An 18,411-nucleotide genomic window follows, 5' to 3' on the forward strand; every position below is an offset into this window, starting at 1 on the left:
CCAAAAATTTAAATTCTGTCACAAATTATTCCCCCGCAAGTTGTTCCAAACCTGTATAAATTTGATTGAACATGAAACAATATATTTGGAAGAATGTTAGCAACGGAGATTTCTGAGGCACCATTGACCACACGGTAGAAAAAATGATTGGACAATTTTTGTTGAATATCTTGAAGAAATTAGGAAAACAAACAATTCTAGGCTCAATGGTGCTCCATAAAGTTACATTTAGTCATTTAGCAGACGCTTTTATCCAAAGTGACTTGCAAAGAGTTCGGGGAGCAATAAGCGAAATCTGAGTTGCTAATGTAAACGTGTTTGGAACAACTTGAGTAAATCACAACCTAATTTTCCTTTTTTGGGTGAACTATCCAGTAGTAACTTTATAAGTTCATGCTGCAGAACAGGCTTATGTTACTGTGTCGCACGGTGTATGAAAAACAGGTCCAAATTTTATCTTATCCCTCAAGCAATTAAATTTACATTACATTACATTTACATTTAGGCATTTGGCAAACGCTTTTATCCAAAGCGACTTACATTGCATTATCCTATACATTTGTTTCTAAGTATATGCAATCCCCAGGGATCGACCTTGGCATTGTTAACGCCATTTATCAATTAGTTTATTGAATTATGTATTGATTTTTGTGTGCCAATTGTGACTCTTATTGTGTCTGTGTGAGCTCGCTGCAAGCCTACTTTACCTAAGGGGATAAATAACTAACTAACTTACTAACTTACTTAGACAATAATATAACATTAACCAGACTTTAAATATGTTTTTCTCCTACATTACATGCTGTGTGGGACACTTTCTCACGTTCTGTCATTTGCTTCTAGTTTGCACTGCATTTCACCAATGTCTGAAATGTATCCATGTGTAAAATGATTGTGGCTAGACCCAGGTAGATTGTGGTTGTTGTGTTTATGTTGATGAAACAGGCCTGAGGTATTTGCATGTCACTGTCAGTAAGTTGCTGTCCTATCAGTGCTGTAGTCATCATTCGCTTTGAAGGTCTGGCAGTATGTTTTGACTGTGTGTCTTGTTCCTTGTTGTGCCAACATGAGTCACTTTGTTGGTGATGCTTTAATTGAAGCCATGTGAAATCCTCTGGTATTCTGTCTTCAAAAAGCTGTAATGATCCGAGAGCTTTACTCTGCGTTTCATTCTTTGATTCCGATAACACATGACTCTAGAACTTCATGTTAACATCTTTGGATTTATAAAAGGCCAACCTTATGAATAATTTCATTTGTATGTTTGAGATCTGATCTGAAATCCGGTCAATCACAATACTGTAACAATATGAGTGAGCATGTGAGGAACAATTTGAACCTAGTGTCCAAACTGAAGAACATGCAAGGTTACGTCTAGAACGTTTTTGCTCTTTTGACTTTACGTGACCTTACGTTTTTGTTAGATTTGTCAGTTCTGTCACTTGTTTAGTTTGTTTTGCTCGTGCATGTATGTTTCCAGACAGGAGTGCATTGATTCAAGTTCAAGTTCCCAAGGGAAAAGTGAGAAACTGGTGGTTTCAGGGAGTCTCTGGGCTTTCCTTCAATGCTATAAGATGCGGAATAGAAAGTGACTGGCAGAATAGAAGGTTAACCCCCCCACTCTGGCCAGCCTGCTTCATGATTACAGGGTAAGAGTTCGAGTCATTTCCCCTCTGCTAATGCACAAGCGTACACCTCTAAACATGGTGTGCGGAGCGGGGGGGATATAGGATGTTGTTCGCAGCTGTTTGAAGTGCCTTGTGTTTATAGGCAACATCTGGAGTACCCCAAACAGACCACTTACAGCTGGCTTTACAAAAAGGGCACAGACACCCTAACTAAACACCCCTCTCAGCTAAACAGCCTCAGGCCATCTCTCTGTACTCTCCATCTGCAGAAACATGCAAAAACACAGCAAATATCAGTCGGTGATCATATTTACACATGCTCAGAAAAATGCACAGATAATGATAAGAAACCTGAAAATATGGCTCTTACTGTAAATAATTCAGTCCATTGGAGATATTTCTTTTGTTTTTAACAACTGTATCCGTGCGTGTTCTCTTTTGTTAAATGTTTGATAGCAGGTGTGTGTTAGTGTAACAGTGATTTTCAGTGGAGGTTGAAGCAGATGCATTCAGGTGGTTGCTTGCGGTTCAAACCAGGTGTAGGAATTTGAATTGTATGCATCTTATTTGCTTTACCAAGCCCATCCTCCTGCAGCTTGTTGGCATACGCGCCGGCCAATTTGTATTTGTTGTTAATACGTTTGGCCGATGCGTTTATCGAAAGCAAATTAACAATGCATTACAGTTTATACATTTTATCAGGATGCTTGTCCAAATGTGAGAATCAAATGGATGCTATAGTGCTTTCAGCTACAGAAACACCTGTATTTGTAAGACAGTGCTTGGAAGAATTATTATTTTCAAAATACAAAAGCAGAATTTGTATTTTATTGTATTGTATTGTATTATATAATAATATAAATATATAATGTATCACTGTTGTCCTTCTGAAACCTTGTATCTCCATATTTTGTGATTGTTATTTGTTGACATAAATCATTATTATTAGTCACCCTTTTTGTCTGTCACCGGGGTTTGCAAATATTTAACCAATAAAAGTATTTAAAAGCTCTTGTCAACTTTGACAACACAGCTTTTAATCATTTAGATATGTACTGACAACTTTTCACAGAATGCATATTATTATTTCCATTTCATGAAAAACAACAAATCTGGACCTCCTGGGTTTCCGAAAGACAGCATCGATATGTAAGAATGCTGTCTCTCTTTATATATAGGAAATCCTATAATAATATAATAATGTACTGTGTTATCTGTAGTTGAAATGTCTTGTGATTTGTGAGCCTGCTGTGATCTTGACCTGCCCTTGCAGTGCTTTATATGTATCACAGTGTCTGTATGAGCCACGTTTGTGACCACAGGCTGCCGCGTTACACCTTCCGCCTCTGCCTACCGTCCCTCCCTTCCACTTTAAAACCAGCACCTGGCTGCCAGAGCATCCGCCAGTGAATTACTCACAATATACTTTCTGTTAGCGAACACACTGTTGTGAGACTGTTAGACTGTTGGCTTTTCCTGTAAAGCTTTTGTGCTCACAAGAACTTGAAAGGCCTGTTATGATAGAAAGACAGTTTTAGGCCAAACAACTTAATGGTAAAGAGGCACTTGAGAGGTGCATGGATGTTTATTTGGTTGACAGACAATGAAAGTGACGCAGATAGGTGGTGCAGCGAAACTATTTTTAGAGGGGCCGTTGCAACCCTCATGCATGGCATGCAGAGTTTATTGGAGCAGAAAGTTGTCATTATTTTAGGCAATGATAGGGCCCCATTTAGCCCGAGCTCAAGGCCAGGAATACATGTGTATTAAGTGACCACACCTGTCTCACTTCGCCTCTCCTGTGTTTCACTGTGAGCTTTATTTGAATAGAATGAGTGTGTACTACAGTGCATTGTCAAGTTTGAATAAGAGACTCTTTAAGGGGGTGGGAGGGGGCATGCTGCCAGACATTCACCTGTGTATTATGTGAATGAGCTCTTTAACTGTTAAGGTTATGCATAGTATGCTTTATAAGCATTTTTGGTAGATCAAAGCCTTTACAAATCGCACTGTTACTTGATCTTACCCCTACAATTACACTTATTTGTTGAACTTGATTGAGAAAGGTCGATTCGGTCATCTTAAATAGTATATCTGACTTGATCAAAATAAAACAAGCTTTAGATGTTTAGATGTTACTACATCATTAAGTTTGTTGCAACTGCTATAAACCAAAAGGAACGACAACGGGGCGATCGAGTCGTGGATGTCAGCTCAGCTTTCGTCATTCGTGTCACCTTTTGTGATCCAAAGCTTACGTGCCAGTATAACATGGAAATGCATAACTCTGTTTGCATAAAATGTCAGTTTGTGGATTGTATACGAGAAAGACAATAGCATTGGCCGTTGATCCAGAGATCTGATCTGTATGTCAGACTGGTTTCTGTGACGCCGCGACTCCGACACACAGTATGTTCTCATAAGTCAGCACACAGAAAAAGAAAGGGCCTGTAACACTTTAAAACGGTTCCACTTTCATGGGATTGCATGCCTGGAAGGGCTGGAGCGGAGTCCTCCTTTGAACCTTTAGTGTTGCAGTTCACAGAAGTAAAGGAGAGGAATCCGCTTCCAGAAGTGACCGTTTCGCTCTGCGTGGCCGGCAAAACCACCCTATACGTATGCTAGGCCTTGACAAAGTTAACAACAGCAGGAAAGTGTCTTGGCAGGCCTGGCCTTGTAAGAATATCAGCCACGGTGCTCCAGGCGGGTCCTCGCTGTCTAGTGGCAGAAGTCTGTGGGCGTATTTTTAGCATCGCCAGGGAAAGGCCCTGTTTTAGTTATGTTGGGAGATATTCTAGTTTTAGCCATTTTTTCCCATCACGGTCCCTTTTTTAGCTGCTGATGGGTATTAATAACAAGCAAACAAGTGTGATTTACATATTTATTAACTTCCATTTAAGTTAGGGTATCATCATGTGCACAGCACATACACAGAATGCAACAGGACCTGTATAAAACTACAGACAATATTTGGTAAATGTCAACAGGATTCAGAGCAAACAACAGGCAGTGATAGATCATACAGCCTTAATGGGAATTGACAGACAATAGTAGAGTGTTTTTATTGTGGTACATCACGATTTTACAGTTCTTGTTGAGGAGCGTTTCATGCTAAAGATGATGAAGTTCTGTTTTCACTAATCTCATGCTACCGGCTCAAGTCTGTTGATATTGCATTTTCTGGTTAAACAAATCAAGTTCAGTGATTTGTGTCAGTTCTACAGTGTAATGAGGGTCAGAGGAACAATTTGCCTTCAGTGGCCATTGGGTCTATTGTAAACAACATCCACCCTGATGCAAATCATGTCCATTTGGAAAGAGGTTTGGCACAGCTGTGAAATGGAAAGAAACACAGAGTAACCCTCCTCCTGCTTTGCTCACAGTCACGAAGCGAAACTAATTGATCTGCACATCCAGGCAGGACACATATAATGTAGCAAAGTCAGCCATGTTATAGCTTAAAGACAATAGCTTTGAGAGTAACGTGTGTAAAATAAAAAAAAAGCTATCTTGTGTAAACTTAACCTTCTTCTCAATTTGTTTTACCCAGGCCACAAGGCAATCCATGTTCCAGTCTAGTTTTACACGCATTGACATTGACATAGAAAGACTCATCTGAGGTACAGTTTCAGACTCTCTCAATTTAATGTACCTACAGTCCTCTTCCCAAGATGATGACAATAAGGAATGCTTTTAAAGATAATATCTAATATATATATATATATACATATAAATATATATATATATTTGAAGTTTAATGTGGAAGGCTTATTTTCCCTGCATGAATGTATATTTTAATATTTATTTTACCGACATGATATACCAGATTTAAAAGCAGCTTATCAGTTTTGCACCACATGATATTTACAAAATATATAAAGAAAAATATAGGGTTACTGGTTGAGCATATAGTATAGTGTAACAGCTGTCTACAAATATTTCCAACATGATTATCCTTTCTAAAAGTAAATCACAGGGTAAAGATAGCTCAAACGTGGTAAGGCGTAACTAGGACGCAGTGGCCGCCAGAACTTCACAGAGTGTCAGTAGCCTCAGAAAAGAAGAACTTCGAGCTAAATCTTCGGTGTCAGCTGAGTTGGAAACTATCAGTTGGAAACTGCATGAGGTAGAATATGAGCAATAAAACTCACTGTGTGAGGCTGTGGCATTTTTCTTTTACGTGAACTCTACGTTTGCTCGCAAACCGCAACACTGTTCTGTCTTTGTTTTTGTGTTGCCACAATGTAGAAGAACACTGATATTCGACATGACTGATATCCCCTGACGCATGCAGTTAACGACTTATTTGAACTTGGGGATTGTAAAGTATGTCTTTTTAAAGGGACTTGGGGTTCAGGATCTGCATTGCCTGCATTGCAGCGCACAGTCATGCCTTTTAATTTTTAAATTCTTTTCTGTATGTTCAAGAAATCATCTGTCTCTATACGGAGCCCTGGAGATGTGACAGAGATTGACTGCGGATAAGTTCAAAGTTCAACCCCCCCAGCATAGCTAAAAACAGATTTGAAGGGGTAGAACTTCAGTAAGCTAGAGTAAGCTGATACTGCTTCAGTTAGGCCCGAGCTCTGCACAAAGGAGCCCAGACATTGGACAATTGCTCCAGTGCTAATACTATGGGGGTTGATACACCTTAACGAGTTGACCTAAGACTTTTTATATTTCTTTTCAATGAGGGACAAATGTCACCTCTCCAAAACGCTCGTTTTAGAACAACACGAACAGTGCAAAAACATATTGAACATATCGGAGGAATTTCACTTGTATAGAAACACGTGGTAGCAGCAACGAGGATAAATTAATAACAAATAAATTAATTGTTTTTTCCATCTCGGTGAAGAGGACGTTGATATGAAATAAAAAACAACAGTTATAAATAGTCTAATATATACATACATGACACGATACACACAACCTCATATGTAACTTCTGTAGAAAGTGCATCGTCCCGGAGTTTCCCCAGCTCGTTCGGAGATTTGTGCCCCTCCAAATGGGCTCAAATTCTAGGCAAGAAATGTGTCACCGTCATGGCCGTTGTTACTCGATTTCCTTTTTTTGTTTTGCCAGTCTTGCTCAGTCCAATGTACATCCCAGGATGTGCCATCGATTCGTACGCGTTGTAATTGTTTGCAAGGAGCTTTTCTTTGAATTTGCACTCGTTCGTGAACTGCGCCTAAACAGAAAGGAAAACAGCAATTATGCTACTATTTCATTAGACATTTATTTTCGTTGATTTAGCAATTTCCTTTAAGAGCGTAATAAATGGAGGCAGCTACAGTATGCCAAATCATTGGCGTTGATCGAATTTATTAAAAACAATGATAATAAAGGTCTGCCGTAAAACTTTTTATTTGAGAACTTTAAACCCATCTCAGATCGGGTTAAAATGAAATCGATAGTCAAATGACGCGTAGTGTGATGTTTAGATAAATGAAGATGCTTTCTGGGGTTTGGTTTGTCTGTGCGTAAAGGAATTAAGGAGGGCACCAGCATAAAGTTTGGGTGGTCCTCTTTGTCCAGTTCATCTGTATATTGGAAGGACAGTAGGTGCATGTGTTGGCTGGCAATGCTAAGAATGGAATGCGTAGTCTCAATGATCTATTCCGCTACGGTTCCTAGATTTGTCCGGCCCACAATGAAAACACCACTAGGCACTGGATACACGCCATAGCTGAGGCCAACAATATTACGCTGTCGGAGACTGTGGGAAGCGGCGGGGGGTACATCTCAAGTACAGGGTTATTTGTCATCGAGCTCTGATAAGAACATTCACAGGCGGAAACGTGTTGTAAATCATTTCATGCACTCACAGATCCGTAAAGCTTCCCTTTGCTGTTCATTGCCACGAATAGCCTGCTCCGGACGCCAAACAGTGTCACAACTCCCCTCTCCACCGGAGATATCTCAAGAAGACCTGAAACACACAACAAAAGAAATAAACGACCTTGTTTGGCTTATATCTTTAGCTCTGTCAGGCAACTCCCAATGATGACTGGCTTTCTAAAAATTCTAAGTGTTTACGTTCAGCTTGCCCGAGCATCCTTTTTCAAGTAAATGACACCCTCCGCAAATTTCCCATTGTATTTATTCTTTAATGTTTTATTTATTTAAGCTAACCATCAGTATTTTAATTCATCCTTTTATATTTTCAAAACCTATTCGAAAAATAAATAAAAAACTAGCAAATTGTTCTTTTTTGGTTTTTAATTTTTTCATTACTGCTTGATATTGTGTTTTACATTTAGTCCTCTCTAATAAAGCGTTTATAAGTTCGGTCGTGTATTATCAAAATATGTTTCTTCTAACTGCTAAAGGAAATGGAATATCAACAAACAAATAAACTGCCCCAGTACTTTCTCTATAGTTTTAAAACAGCGCGTCAATGGAAATAGACATTTAAAACGCTTGCCTGATATAAGCATTTGTCTGGGATAGACTGAAAATTTAACGCACTGCCAAATCTTTAATGTACCGTAAAGGATGAGTTTATCTCACTCCTAACTTTAGGCATGGGATTTTGGCTCGGTTCCGAGCCTGCTCTTGTTACTGAGACCTGTTGCGTGCGTAATACAGGATGCCAGATGCTGGCTCATGCACTACACCTGCCTTGATCGGAGAAATGTAAATGAAAAGTCTTCACAGCAGGCTTTGCATTGTTGCTGTTTCCAGAACGGAATGATGTAGGCTGTTTGCAATTCCGATGTCATTAACACAATTATTTATCCATACTTGTCAACATAATGGATAGGTTATGCAAATACTAATAACAACATAAATATTTTTACAGTTCACTGATTGTTTAGGCTAAATTGTGTTTCTTAATTCGTTTTTTAAATATACTCAACATGCAAGGTTAAATGAAAAAATCTTACTGTGGCGGTTTTCGCTGTGCACGCCGGTAATTCTACCGTCCGGTAATACTTGGAGATGAAACCCAATGCCAACATTGCAGTAGAGACGCCGCAGTCTTTTAATGCCCGTGAGATAATCATTGTCCCGGTTGATATCTCTCTTTTCCCCAGGGATTCGAGCTAAGGAACGAGAGTAGAGTGTCTCCCAGCGTCGCTCCACGGGGCCGCTCTGCCTGCCGGGCAGCGGAGCACAGCGCACTGAGCTTGTCATAAGTCCCAACACCAGTATTGGTAAGAGGGCCGAGTGAATACTCATCCTTCTGACCATTATGGACACGGGTGAGTGTCTGAAGGAGTTGAAGACTAAAAATACCGGCTTTCTCTATATTTATGCCGTCAGCCGAATAGACGCACAAATGCCAAAATAGCTTACGCGCGGACAGAGCTACTGTCAGCCCCAGTGAGCTGCATTAAGTTGCGCTCAGTGGGTTTCTTCTCTAGAGACCACACTTCAGACTAGTGTCCAAGCTGTTTTTCTTTTTCCCAAAAGTTTAAAAATGTTAACCGTGAATGCTAGCCCCGCTCAGCCATGCTTCTTTTCCCTTGTCGACGATATTTATATCTGCTGTGAAATTACATCACACACTACCTAGTGCATGACGGAGCACCATGCACCACTGCGCCACTCCGAACACACTGATTCCTTATAATGTGCGCACGTCCATGCCGTGGGGCAGTGCACGCCTGTGTGCGCGCGTGTGAGAGGGAGATGGTGCGACAAACGTCATGACTGATCCCCCACAACATTTAAACAACATTCGTTGATATTATAAGAGTATCGTCTAAGCGAATAATGCCCTTATCAATCTCCGATCAGCGCAGGGGCTGCTAAATGCTCAGAAATAGACTGGCCATGGTTGCCATTTCTTTGTGTAAAGCTTCCTTCATAATCGGACAGAAATAAAATAATTTATGTATGGGAGGATGTAAAATAGGAAATCGCAAAGTTAACAAACTGTAGGACAGGAGACAGGTCTATGAATGAACAATAACAGGAAAACAACAAAAGGCGAGTTCAACGAATTGCGAATATTAATTGAAGAGGGGTTTAAAAAGAAAAGGCAGCATGTTCTCCGCAACAACATTAGCTTATGTGAAAAAACTAGGAATTCGAGAGGTATATCTATAAAAATTGAGATTATACTCAAAATGGCATGATGATTGTTAGTTTGCTGAAGTATATCACATCGCACTGTAGTGTGTAAGCCTTGGATGTTCAACTGACAACGTAAATGCTTTGAGATCATCCAGCCTGCCAATTCAGTAGCGGACTTCTTACGAGTGTACAGGAGTGGAGGTCGTGCGTCATTGCATTGTGGGGGAGAAAAATGTAAACCGCTGGAAACATCACACTGTGAGTCAAGCTTTCTCCGCGGCCCCGGGTGCCTGCTCCCTGCTGCTTGTGTCGAGGATGCGACGTAAAACGGAAAGGCAACGGGGATGGTAAAGACACTTATCAACATTAAAAGGACTACATCTAGTTTTCCTTCTTTACACCTCACAAGATTCTAAGTGCTTGGAAATCATCCTTGGAAAACACCTCTCCAACTCACCGCCTGCCATGCTCGGTCTTTAGCGACAGTTGAGGGTGTATTTACTAAATTGGAGCAAATTGAGGACTTAATTACACATCTGTTTTAGGAGAAAAGCGTTCTTAAATCCAGACGTTCTAACTAGCATTTCTCTATGTAAATGGTTACTAAATTTACATAATTTGTTAACATATTTAGTCTAAAATTAAAGAAACGTAATTTAGATTTTAAAAAGCATATGGAATATGGAAAAGCAACATTTGCGATCTGTGTCAAAGTCCCAAAATCGTTTTGATTAAAACTTGAATTTACATCACTTATGGATGTGTTTCTTTAAACAGAACATTTTATAATATTAATCGAATTACTCGTCTAACTTCTGTCTGTCCGTCTTCTCACTTCAAAGGAGAGAGGACACCCCATGAACCTGTTACCCAAATTGCTCATCCTGTAGCTAGGCGATCCCTTCCATTCCAGTTCTGACGGTTCAGTAATCGTGCACACAGGAATTGGTCGTTTGTCAAGCGGTTCACTGGATCTAAGAGTGTGGGCTGGATTTGTATAGGTTTACATGCTGAAAGCACAGGCACTTTGCAAATAGTCATTGTTAAATTATAATGAGAAAAAAAACTGTCTTTGTTGAAAATGTAAACCAGAATTATTTTAGGACGTATTGGATAGCGTATAGTTGCAATTGGGTTAATTTAACTGATAAAGGACCAACAACCAGTGGACTGCTTGTAAACGCATGCATCTCGATTAACACAAACAGCTCATTTTTACGGAACAAGCACCCAACTGATGCTCAGTTTAATGACAGGCCAAGAGGAATGAATTGAATTTTATATTAACGGGGCGCTCAGCCGCTCTCCATGGTGCTGCAGTCGCGCTCGATGGCCTGGGTTCCGCCTATTTTAATATCCTCAACTGTTTAGGGAAATGGTTTACACACATATTTTAGGTTATTCTTTTCATGGTGTCTCTATTGGCAACTATAATATTTACATTAATATAATTAGGCTACAGGTATGCTGGCGAAGCGACTGGATGATTTTGCTGAAATACAGGCCTAACCCCTAACATTTTTAGTTACTGAATATAAAGGTAGGCTTATGAGTTGTTTTCTTGTTAAAACAATAAAACATGGTTCACATTTGTTGTTAAATGACATGAAATATCTTTGACCTATTCTGTTTTCCAACGCATGAAATGAATTAGTGATATTTATTTACTAGGTTTAACTTTTATATCTCAAAGAAATACACAGAAGTTATCACAACTTAGGCTGCATTTGTTTTACGGATTAATTGTTTGGAAAGTCTTTCCCTCAATTTAGCCCTGTCACAGCACATGTGTGTCCAAAAAGCAAATTGCTTGTAAAGACATTGCTATAAAACCCACGAGGCGACAGTCAAGTTTTAGATTTATTGCTGAGACGAGTGGCTCTGACAACCCTATGGTAATGTTCTGTTCAATTCACGGAGACTCGTTAGAAGTCAGTGCTTCCCTCTATAGGATGGTCTTGGAAATTGCATAACTACTTTTGATCCCTTAAAAATGAAATGACGTTAAGCCTCAAGTCCCATTCTTAAGTGTGGTCTAGTTTTATGTAGTCTAATCTTATCTTGCACAATAAAGCATTTAAGATTTGATTAATAATGGAAATTACTAAATAAAGACAAATCTGTATAACATTTTGACACTAAATAAAGGAAGAGAAAATTTCTATTTTAGATGATTTTATTTTGATGAGCTATTACTAAATTGCGTGTTTTTAATAGATTTTCTCAGCTTTATCATGAAAACTCATGCATTGCAACATTTGGTTGACCATTTGGTGGTCAGTTAGTTATATACTCTTATAAATTCCACATCTTGTCTAATTTTTTCCATATATGGTTATCAGTCGTTCCTAAAGGTTTCCCTTACAAAAACGGCAAAGCTGGAAGCAATATTGTGTGATGTTAGTGCAGAGGTCAGCGACTCTACAAGGTCTACAAAGATGGCCAGTAGGAGGCCTGTCTGTACGAACAAAGCCCCCCAGGCTTTGCTGGGTCAATACTTGAGGAATTCCTGACGATACAAATTAGATGGGCACGAGGAACAACCCTTTGAGGCCCTCAGGCCAGAGAAGAATAAAGGGCTGAATCTCAGTGGTTTTAATTGGAGCAGTTTTTACAAGCGAGGGGCTTTAAGTAAGTTCTGAGAAAACCACTCGTTAAGTAATTCACCTGTCAAAAGGCTTAAAATCTGTTTCAGTTATTGTTCAAAGATAATTTTCGTTATGTTTCTTGTTTTGGGCGCTTGCAGACATGTCTGTATTCAAATTAAATAATCGAAGTTTGTATTTGTTAGAAACCCGATGCTGAAGAGTTTCTTGGCAGCCTTAATGAGCGCTCATATCCCCTTGACATGGCGGCAGACGCGTCATTGTTGAAGGCAGGTCATCAGAAGTCGCTCGATCTGGACGTTGAACCCTAACCCCTGGGTCTCTGTTTACTTGTTATATGCCACTGAACTAATAGGGGCGTCGTGTGCCTGAATAGGTACTTAGAACAAGGACCAAAGAACAAGACAAGCTTTGCGCGCAGGTTAAACATACATTTCCTTGGGTAACATAAGGAGCGTTTCTGTGCATTACGTGCGATTATAGCCTTCATTTTGTATTTTGATTTCTATTATTTGGAGCAATTATTATAACAATGCGTCCGTCAATTAATCTTAAAAGGAAGCACTGTTTTGATGCGCGATTATAGTGGAGTGTATGCATATTTCGAATGGCTATGTGAAAAAATAAGGTAGTCTACCAGGCGGTGAGCACAAAGGGTTATTCAAATAATGCCATTAATCTCGAGTGCTGCATTACTGTTGAGTAATATTAGAGTTTGGCATTCATAAACTATACAACGCGTTACAATTTCTAAGTCACATTATTTTCAGATCGCAGGCTCTCAAGCGACATGGCTTCCCAGGTCCCCCCAGAGAAATGCCTTTGTGACCGCCAGGAAGCTCTCAAACCTGCGAAGTATTGAATAACACGTTCTTTTCCTCCTATAGATTTCAAAAGCGCACCTCTCTCTGTTCTTGCTTCAATAATTTAGTCGTGTTATGATAGGTACGATTAAAAAAACGAAGATTCGGTTTTATATGCGTACATTTTATAATGCAGTCATTGCTTTCTTTTTAAATATGTTTCATTTCTTTTCCCAGATGATGTCACTTGAGGCAGTTTAAAGAGAAGGAGGGGGTGGTCCCAAGAGGGACTCCCTTTTAGATGGACCGCCGAGAGACTTCGATAATTATGCGATCACTTTCACAGTTTGTCTGAATATAACTGCAACGTGGAACCGAATGACTATTTGCCAACATTAATCTCTTTGATTGTCAAAGCTTTAATAATTGTCATATTATATAAATGAAAAATAAATATTTTGGTTTTTTATCTGCAGAATAATATTAACGTGTGAAAGAAATGATAAGAGTAGTTGCTTAAGATATATCCAGCATTTAAGCACACTAATTCATCATTGGTTGTCTTGGCTTAAGTAAAACAATCCTTATAATAATCATTTTCAAATCATTTATTGGTGACATTCCTCCAGATTTTCAGCTTACAGTGTTGAAAATGCCTTTTATATGCATTACTTTGCTTACAGTGTTCAATACAAATGACATTTATCAGAACTGTTTCAGGCCTGATGTCATAATTTCTCACATGAGTATTAAAAAAGAAAAAACTGAAACATAATTTGAATCCAAAGAGTCTATTTTTGTTGGACCAGTTGTCCACTTGGAATATTAAAGATGACAGTTTTAGCTTTTTGGAGAAAAGTCATTGATACTTGAAAGTGTAGAAATTATGCCATCAATAAATTAGATTACACATAAACAAAATAAATATGTATTACATTAGTAATATACAAAGTACTCCTGATTGTAGTTTAAGAACAGTAGCCTATCACATGTAAGTAAATTTGTTTTATGTGTTCTCTACTTTATACTTCAATAAGGAAAAAGTGCTTGTTTGTACACCACCAGAGTCAAATAACATAACACACACATTGGCAATGTCAAGCACTTGTCCAGCATCCTAATTTATGGTTACAAACATTTACTTTGTTATTTTGCTCATATAAAAGAAATATACAACTATATACAATATAGTCACACGTCCTTTACACAAAAAGTAGTGACGTGAACACGCAAATGACAAAACTTTCAGTAGTGTTAATTTGGTCACATAAACATAAACAAGTGTCTTTTTTGTATCTCAGAGGCTGCGCTTTACAAGTGAGAGAACATCATTTCTATCTTGATGCTATAGTCCTTTTTGCCAGAAATGGTAGCATATCTCTCCAGGTTTTCTTGTAAGTTGTGCTCTCCGAACAATTGTGTTCCATCTGACCTTTTTTTGCTCTTTCTAACTCTCAGTTCGAGTTCTTGCATTGGCTCTCTCCATCTGTATAAGATGAAAGTGTTAAATATCAGCCCTTCTGCTGTGGCTCTTAGAGTCCCTGTGTCGTCGTCTCCTGCGCTCTGCCCGGCCCACGGGGACTTTATGGGCACCTGTCTGATGCCGCTGACTCTCTCTGAGCTTGCGCACTAACTCATGGTCCTTGTTGCCCAAAACACGGGGCAGGAAGAGGGAAGCTTTATCTGTGCTCCTTGTTTTAAAGCCCCTCCTAGGCCGGCCCTTTCCATTAATGGACACATACCACTGCCTCTTAGAACTGGCACGGCGTTTGCCCGCCCCGGCGCTGGACCCTGCAGGTGGTGCCTGGGTGGTAGCATGGTGCCGTGATGCATAGGTGTTGTAGCCTAGTTCATGAATACGTTCGACAAACTCACATTCATGGTTGAAGACTCCCTGGAAGGTTGAAAAAACATGTGTTAGAGGGTAATTGGTCAATTAGTTGGGTGACTGTTTAGTTATAGTTAGGACATGTTAGACCTATTACAAAGTGACCATAATATTTGACAATAATTCACATCAACACATTTTAAACCCTCCGAATGACCTGCCAAAAATAAGGACATATCCTTGGAAGAGATTGTCACTCTCTTGTGAGCATACATTTTAGTGACAAGGTTCCCACTGAGAAACAAACTCCGTAATTAAGCATCATGTGGGCATGCTGAACCACCACCATGTGGCAACAGTCTCAAATAGCCTTGCGTGTTATCTGATCCTACCGCCAGCACAAACTCAGCTACTTGATTTTCATGTGACATAACGCTTACCGAGGCATACAGACGTCCTTTTTCATTCATAGCAAGGTATCTTCCTGAAAACAGACCCTTGATCGCTACCACGCCAACATCAACAGCTGTGATCTCGAGTATACCTAGAAAAAAAGTGCAACAATTATTGCGCATGTAGTTGGCTAATGACAAAACGCTTGTAAAAATATATACGTGGGTGAAAATGAAAATCTAAATAAATCACCAATTAAAATATATTTTCAGATATTCTTCTTATTATTTTATGATTATTGTCATTATTAATAATAATAACAAAAAAGAATACATCTAATTTTCACAAACCTCTCACGAATGGCGAGGTATTAACATAAAACATTATTATTCATATTCTTCGTATTGTTTTTATGATGAGGATTAATATAAATTGATTTAAGTAGGTAAAGGTCTTCATAAAACAACATGCCCTGTAATTTAACATATTATAATTATTAAATAATTAGGAATCAATCTTCTTTCCATTTGGACCCATTTTAAATGATGCCACATATAGGGTTTTACGTTGATTGAGTCACAATCTAGGACAAACTCTGTCAGGTTAGATATACAGACACTAAACACCTCTTAAGGAGGATGTTTATTCTTCCCCTTTTTGCCACTGATTAATGGCTATCCTTATTCTTCTGTTTCGAATAATCATCCTTTTACGTTGGATAAACACATCCGTTGTTTAAGTCATTATGTTAAATTGTCTGTTCAATCCTGTTTTCATATGGTAATGTCTATGGCCACTCGGATTTAACTAATTGGAAAACTAAGACTTGATAATTTAAAGAAAGATCATTTAAGATTATAAGGGGTGTAGACAATCGTGTCCACTTGAGTTACAATGCAAGCATTACATTAACAGTTTGAGTTGAGTCAGCAAATAACATATTTCGTGTTTTTTATTTTCTGACTTTTCCATCCATTTTTAGCAAACGTGAGAACATGGTGACAAATATTTACAAGCTGCACTGCATGAGCTACTCCTTAACTATAACGGTCCGTGAATGTAAGTTCTGGTCAATGCCTCTATCTTCATGTGTAAGAATGCAGATTAAAATTGCATTTCTGTTCCTCCATTTCACAGAAGAAAAACACTTGCGAAGTGTTAGTTCTTAAATGCGTAATGCCACAGTCGCATTTGTATCCCGACTCTTGTCAGCGCTTTATGTTTTTCTGATGTAAAATAGTCGATGCAGTCATACCGTACAAAAGTTGGCATTCACAAATATAAAAAAGTAAAAATATATACTCACTGAAAGGATTGCTTTCTTCAAGAGATCCGTCTATTTTTCCGTTAGGATGAATTTGCAAATGATATTTTGTGGCGCAGTAAAGTTTTCTGCGTCTCGGAGCTCCCCCGAGGTGCTCGTAAACCCCGCCGCGTCCACCAGCATCTCGCCGCTGCCTTGGGTCACACGCCTGGCCCCTGGCACAAGGTGCCTTTGGGGTCCTGGATTGCCTCGAAGTCAGAGAGTCCTGCCAACTCGGATCCAAGAAGCTCAGTAACAACAAGAGCAGAATTATAACCATTGTGGCATGGCGGGATGTCGGCAAAATCTCGCTGGAATAGAAATAGCTGGCACTCGGGTCCCATTAAAATCGTATCATTTGTCAGAGCCGCAAAGCAGTGATCCGGTTAACTGAAAATAAAAAATAAAAAGAACTATTCCTCTCTTAAGTTTTCGTGCTAGGGAAAAAGCCTCGGTCATCCGTTAGAGCCGGCTGCGTGACAACAGCATGAGTTCGCCTCGTCGGTGCGCGCATGGGTTCCTCTCTGTTCTCCAAGCAGACTGTAGGCTATCTGACCGAGGAGGAGAAAAAAGCCAGTCGGTTTCACATGGAGGCTATCGTGAGATTTCGCTGATCGACAGTGTGCACAGAAATAAAAGAGCCATGCACAATAGCCCGACCCCAACCAATTGATACAAAGGAAAAGAGGAGGCAAGGTATCAGTCTTGTGTGAACCAAGAGGTTGCAGTGTGGATAAAATTACACAGCACTACACACGGTGGCTTACAGCGGAAAACTGCATCACAAAGAGAGAGACATCGAAGGGGAGAGTTTTTTTTTCTTTTGAAAGATCCAAAAGCTCAAATATATAGGCTATCCGAAAATTATAGGCTGTGGTAAGCATGAGCATTGGCTGGTGTGTGAGGCACTATCAATTTTGTTTTCGTTGCTGTTAGAAAATTTCAACAGTGATGATAACATTCACACACGTGGCTTTAAACGATCTGCTTAAAAGTGAAATAGTGACAGACAGCTAATATTTTTAGGTTATAGAAACGGCTCCTATGTTACATATTTAGAAGCTGACTCATGCATTTCGTTTATATATAGAAATATGTCAGCTATTTATTTTTTATTTTTGCGTATTAAATGAACTATATGCTAACAGAAATAAATTATCTTTAAAAGCGTAACGCAGTACGTCTGGCAAACCCTTTTCTCCAACATTTGATTTTTTTTATACCTGTATCTGGTCTTGAAACCGAAACGGTTGTGGTTTCCTTGTAATGACAATCCATATTGGAGCATATCATTTCGCAGTTACAAAGAAATCCCGCTACTGTTTTTTTAACAAACATACCACACTCTCTCTAAAGCACGTTTTAATTACAAATTCCCTTCGTCCTAATCGAGCTATTTATCAATAATGAAAATGACATGACTTGAGCAGCCCTGCAGCAACTGAAACTTCTCCTGCAGTGTTGCAGCTACGAGTGGAAGAGTAACACGCAAATGACTTCTGCCTAAAAATTGCTTCCATCTTGTTCGCATTATGGTTACCATTCTCGTAATTAGCACCATCATCTACAAATCTCCCTGCCCTTTGGCGCAACACCAGCCATCAACCCCACGTTTGAAAACCTCGTGGGAAGCCACCCTTTATTTTCATCTTTTCTCCACGCATCGCTTGGCGACCTGTTTGTCACGCAGTTTTCAATCAGGTGGCGGATTGTAATAATAATTTGTCGCGCTGCAGGCACGGTGTGTGTCAGACTACTAGACAGAGGTTCGTGCCACTGATGTAGGCTGCGTCGTGCGATGCTTTGGTGACCAGTAATTCTCAGA

The 18,411-nt window shown here is 39.4% G+C and overlaps 2 protein-coding genes across 2 annotated transcripts; both read right to left on the minus strand.

Moving 5' to 3' along the window:
• Positions 1-6,045: 6,045 nt before the first annotated feature.
• fgf4 (fibroblast growth factor 4) lies at positions 6,046-9,203 on the minus strand. Its single transcript, XM_079448895.1, has 3 exons — positions 8,519-9,203; positions 7,457-7,560; positions 6,046-6,819 (listed from the first exon to the last, which is right to left on the minus strand). The coding sequence occupies exons 1-3, from the start codon at positions 8,823-8,825 to the stop codon at positions 6,643-6,645; spliced, it is 588 nt and encodes a 195-aa protein (XP_079305021.1). The 5' UTR covers positions 8,826-9,203; the 3' UTR covers positions 6,046-6,642.
• A 4,456-nt stretch (positions 9,204-13,659) lies between these two features.
• fgf3 (fibroblast growth factor 3) lies at positions 13,660-17,337 on the minus strand. The gene is made up of 3 exons (XM_079449027.1): positions 16,590-17,337; positions 15,331-15,434; positions 13,660-14,956 (listed from the first exon to the last, which is right to left on the minus strand). Exons 1-3 carry the CDS (start codon positions 16,864-16,866, stop codon positions 14,567-14,569), a joined length of 771 nt encoding a protein of 256 aa, XP_079305153.1. The 5' UTR covers positions 16,867-17,337; the 3' UTR covers positions 13,660-14,566.
• Positions 17,338-18,411: the final 1,074 nt, after the last annotated feature.

This window comes from Barbatula barbatula (genome assembly GCF_947034865.1).
Source record: "Barbatula barbatula genome assembly, chromosome: 1".
Taxonomy (NCBI): domain Eukaryota; kingdom Metazoa; phylum Chordata; class Actinopteri; order Cypriniformes; family Nemacheilidae; genus Barbatula; species Barbatula barbatula.

Coding starts and splice junctions, on each gene's coding strand:
- fgf4 (XM_079448895.1), bottom strand. CDS start 8,825: ATGGTCAGAAGGATGAGTATTCACTCGGCCCTCTTACCAATACTGGTG. Junction 7,561..8,518: donor GCACAGCGAAAACCGCCACA/GTAAGATTTTTT, acceptor TGTGTGTTTCAG/GTCTTCTTGAGATATCTCCG. Junction 6,820..7,456: donor AAGGGAAGCTTTACGGATCT/GTGAGTGCATGA, acceptor CTTTCTGTTTAG/GCGCAGTTCACGAACGAGTG.
- fgf3 (XM_079449027.1), bottom strand. CDS start 16,866: ATGGTTATAATTCTGCTCTTGTTGTTACTGAGCTTCTTGGATCCGAGT. Junction 15,435..16,589: donor TGAAGAAAGCAATCCTTTCA/GTGAGTATATAT, acceptor CTTTTTTTCTAG/GTATACTCGAGATCACAGCT. Junction 14,957..15,330: donor AAGGACGTCTGTATGCCTCG/GTAAGCGTTATG, acceptor TCAACCTTCCAG/GGAGTCTTCAACCATGAATG.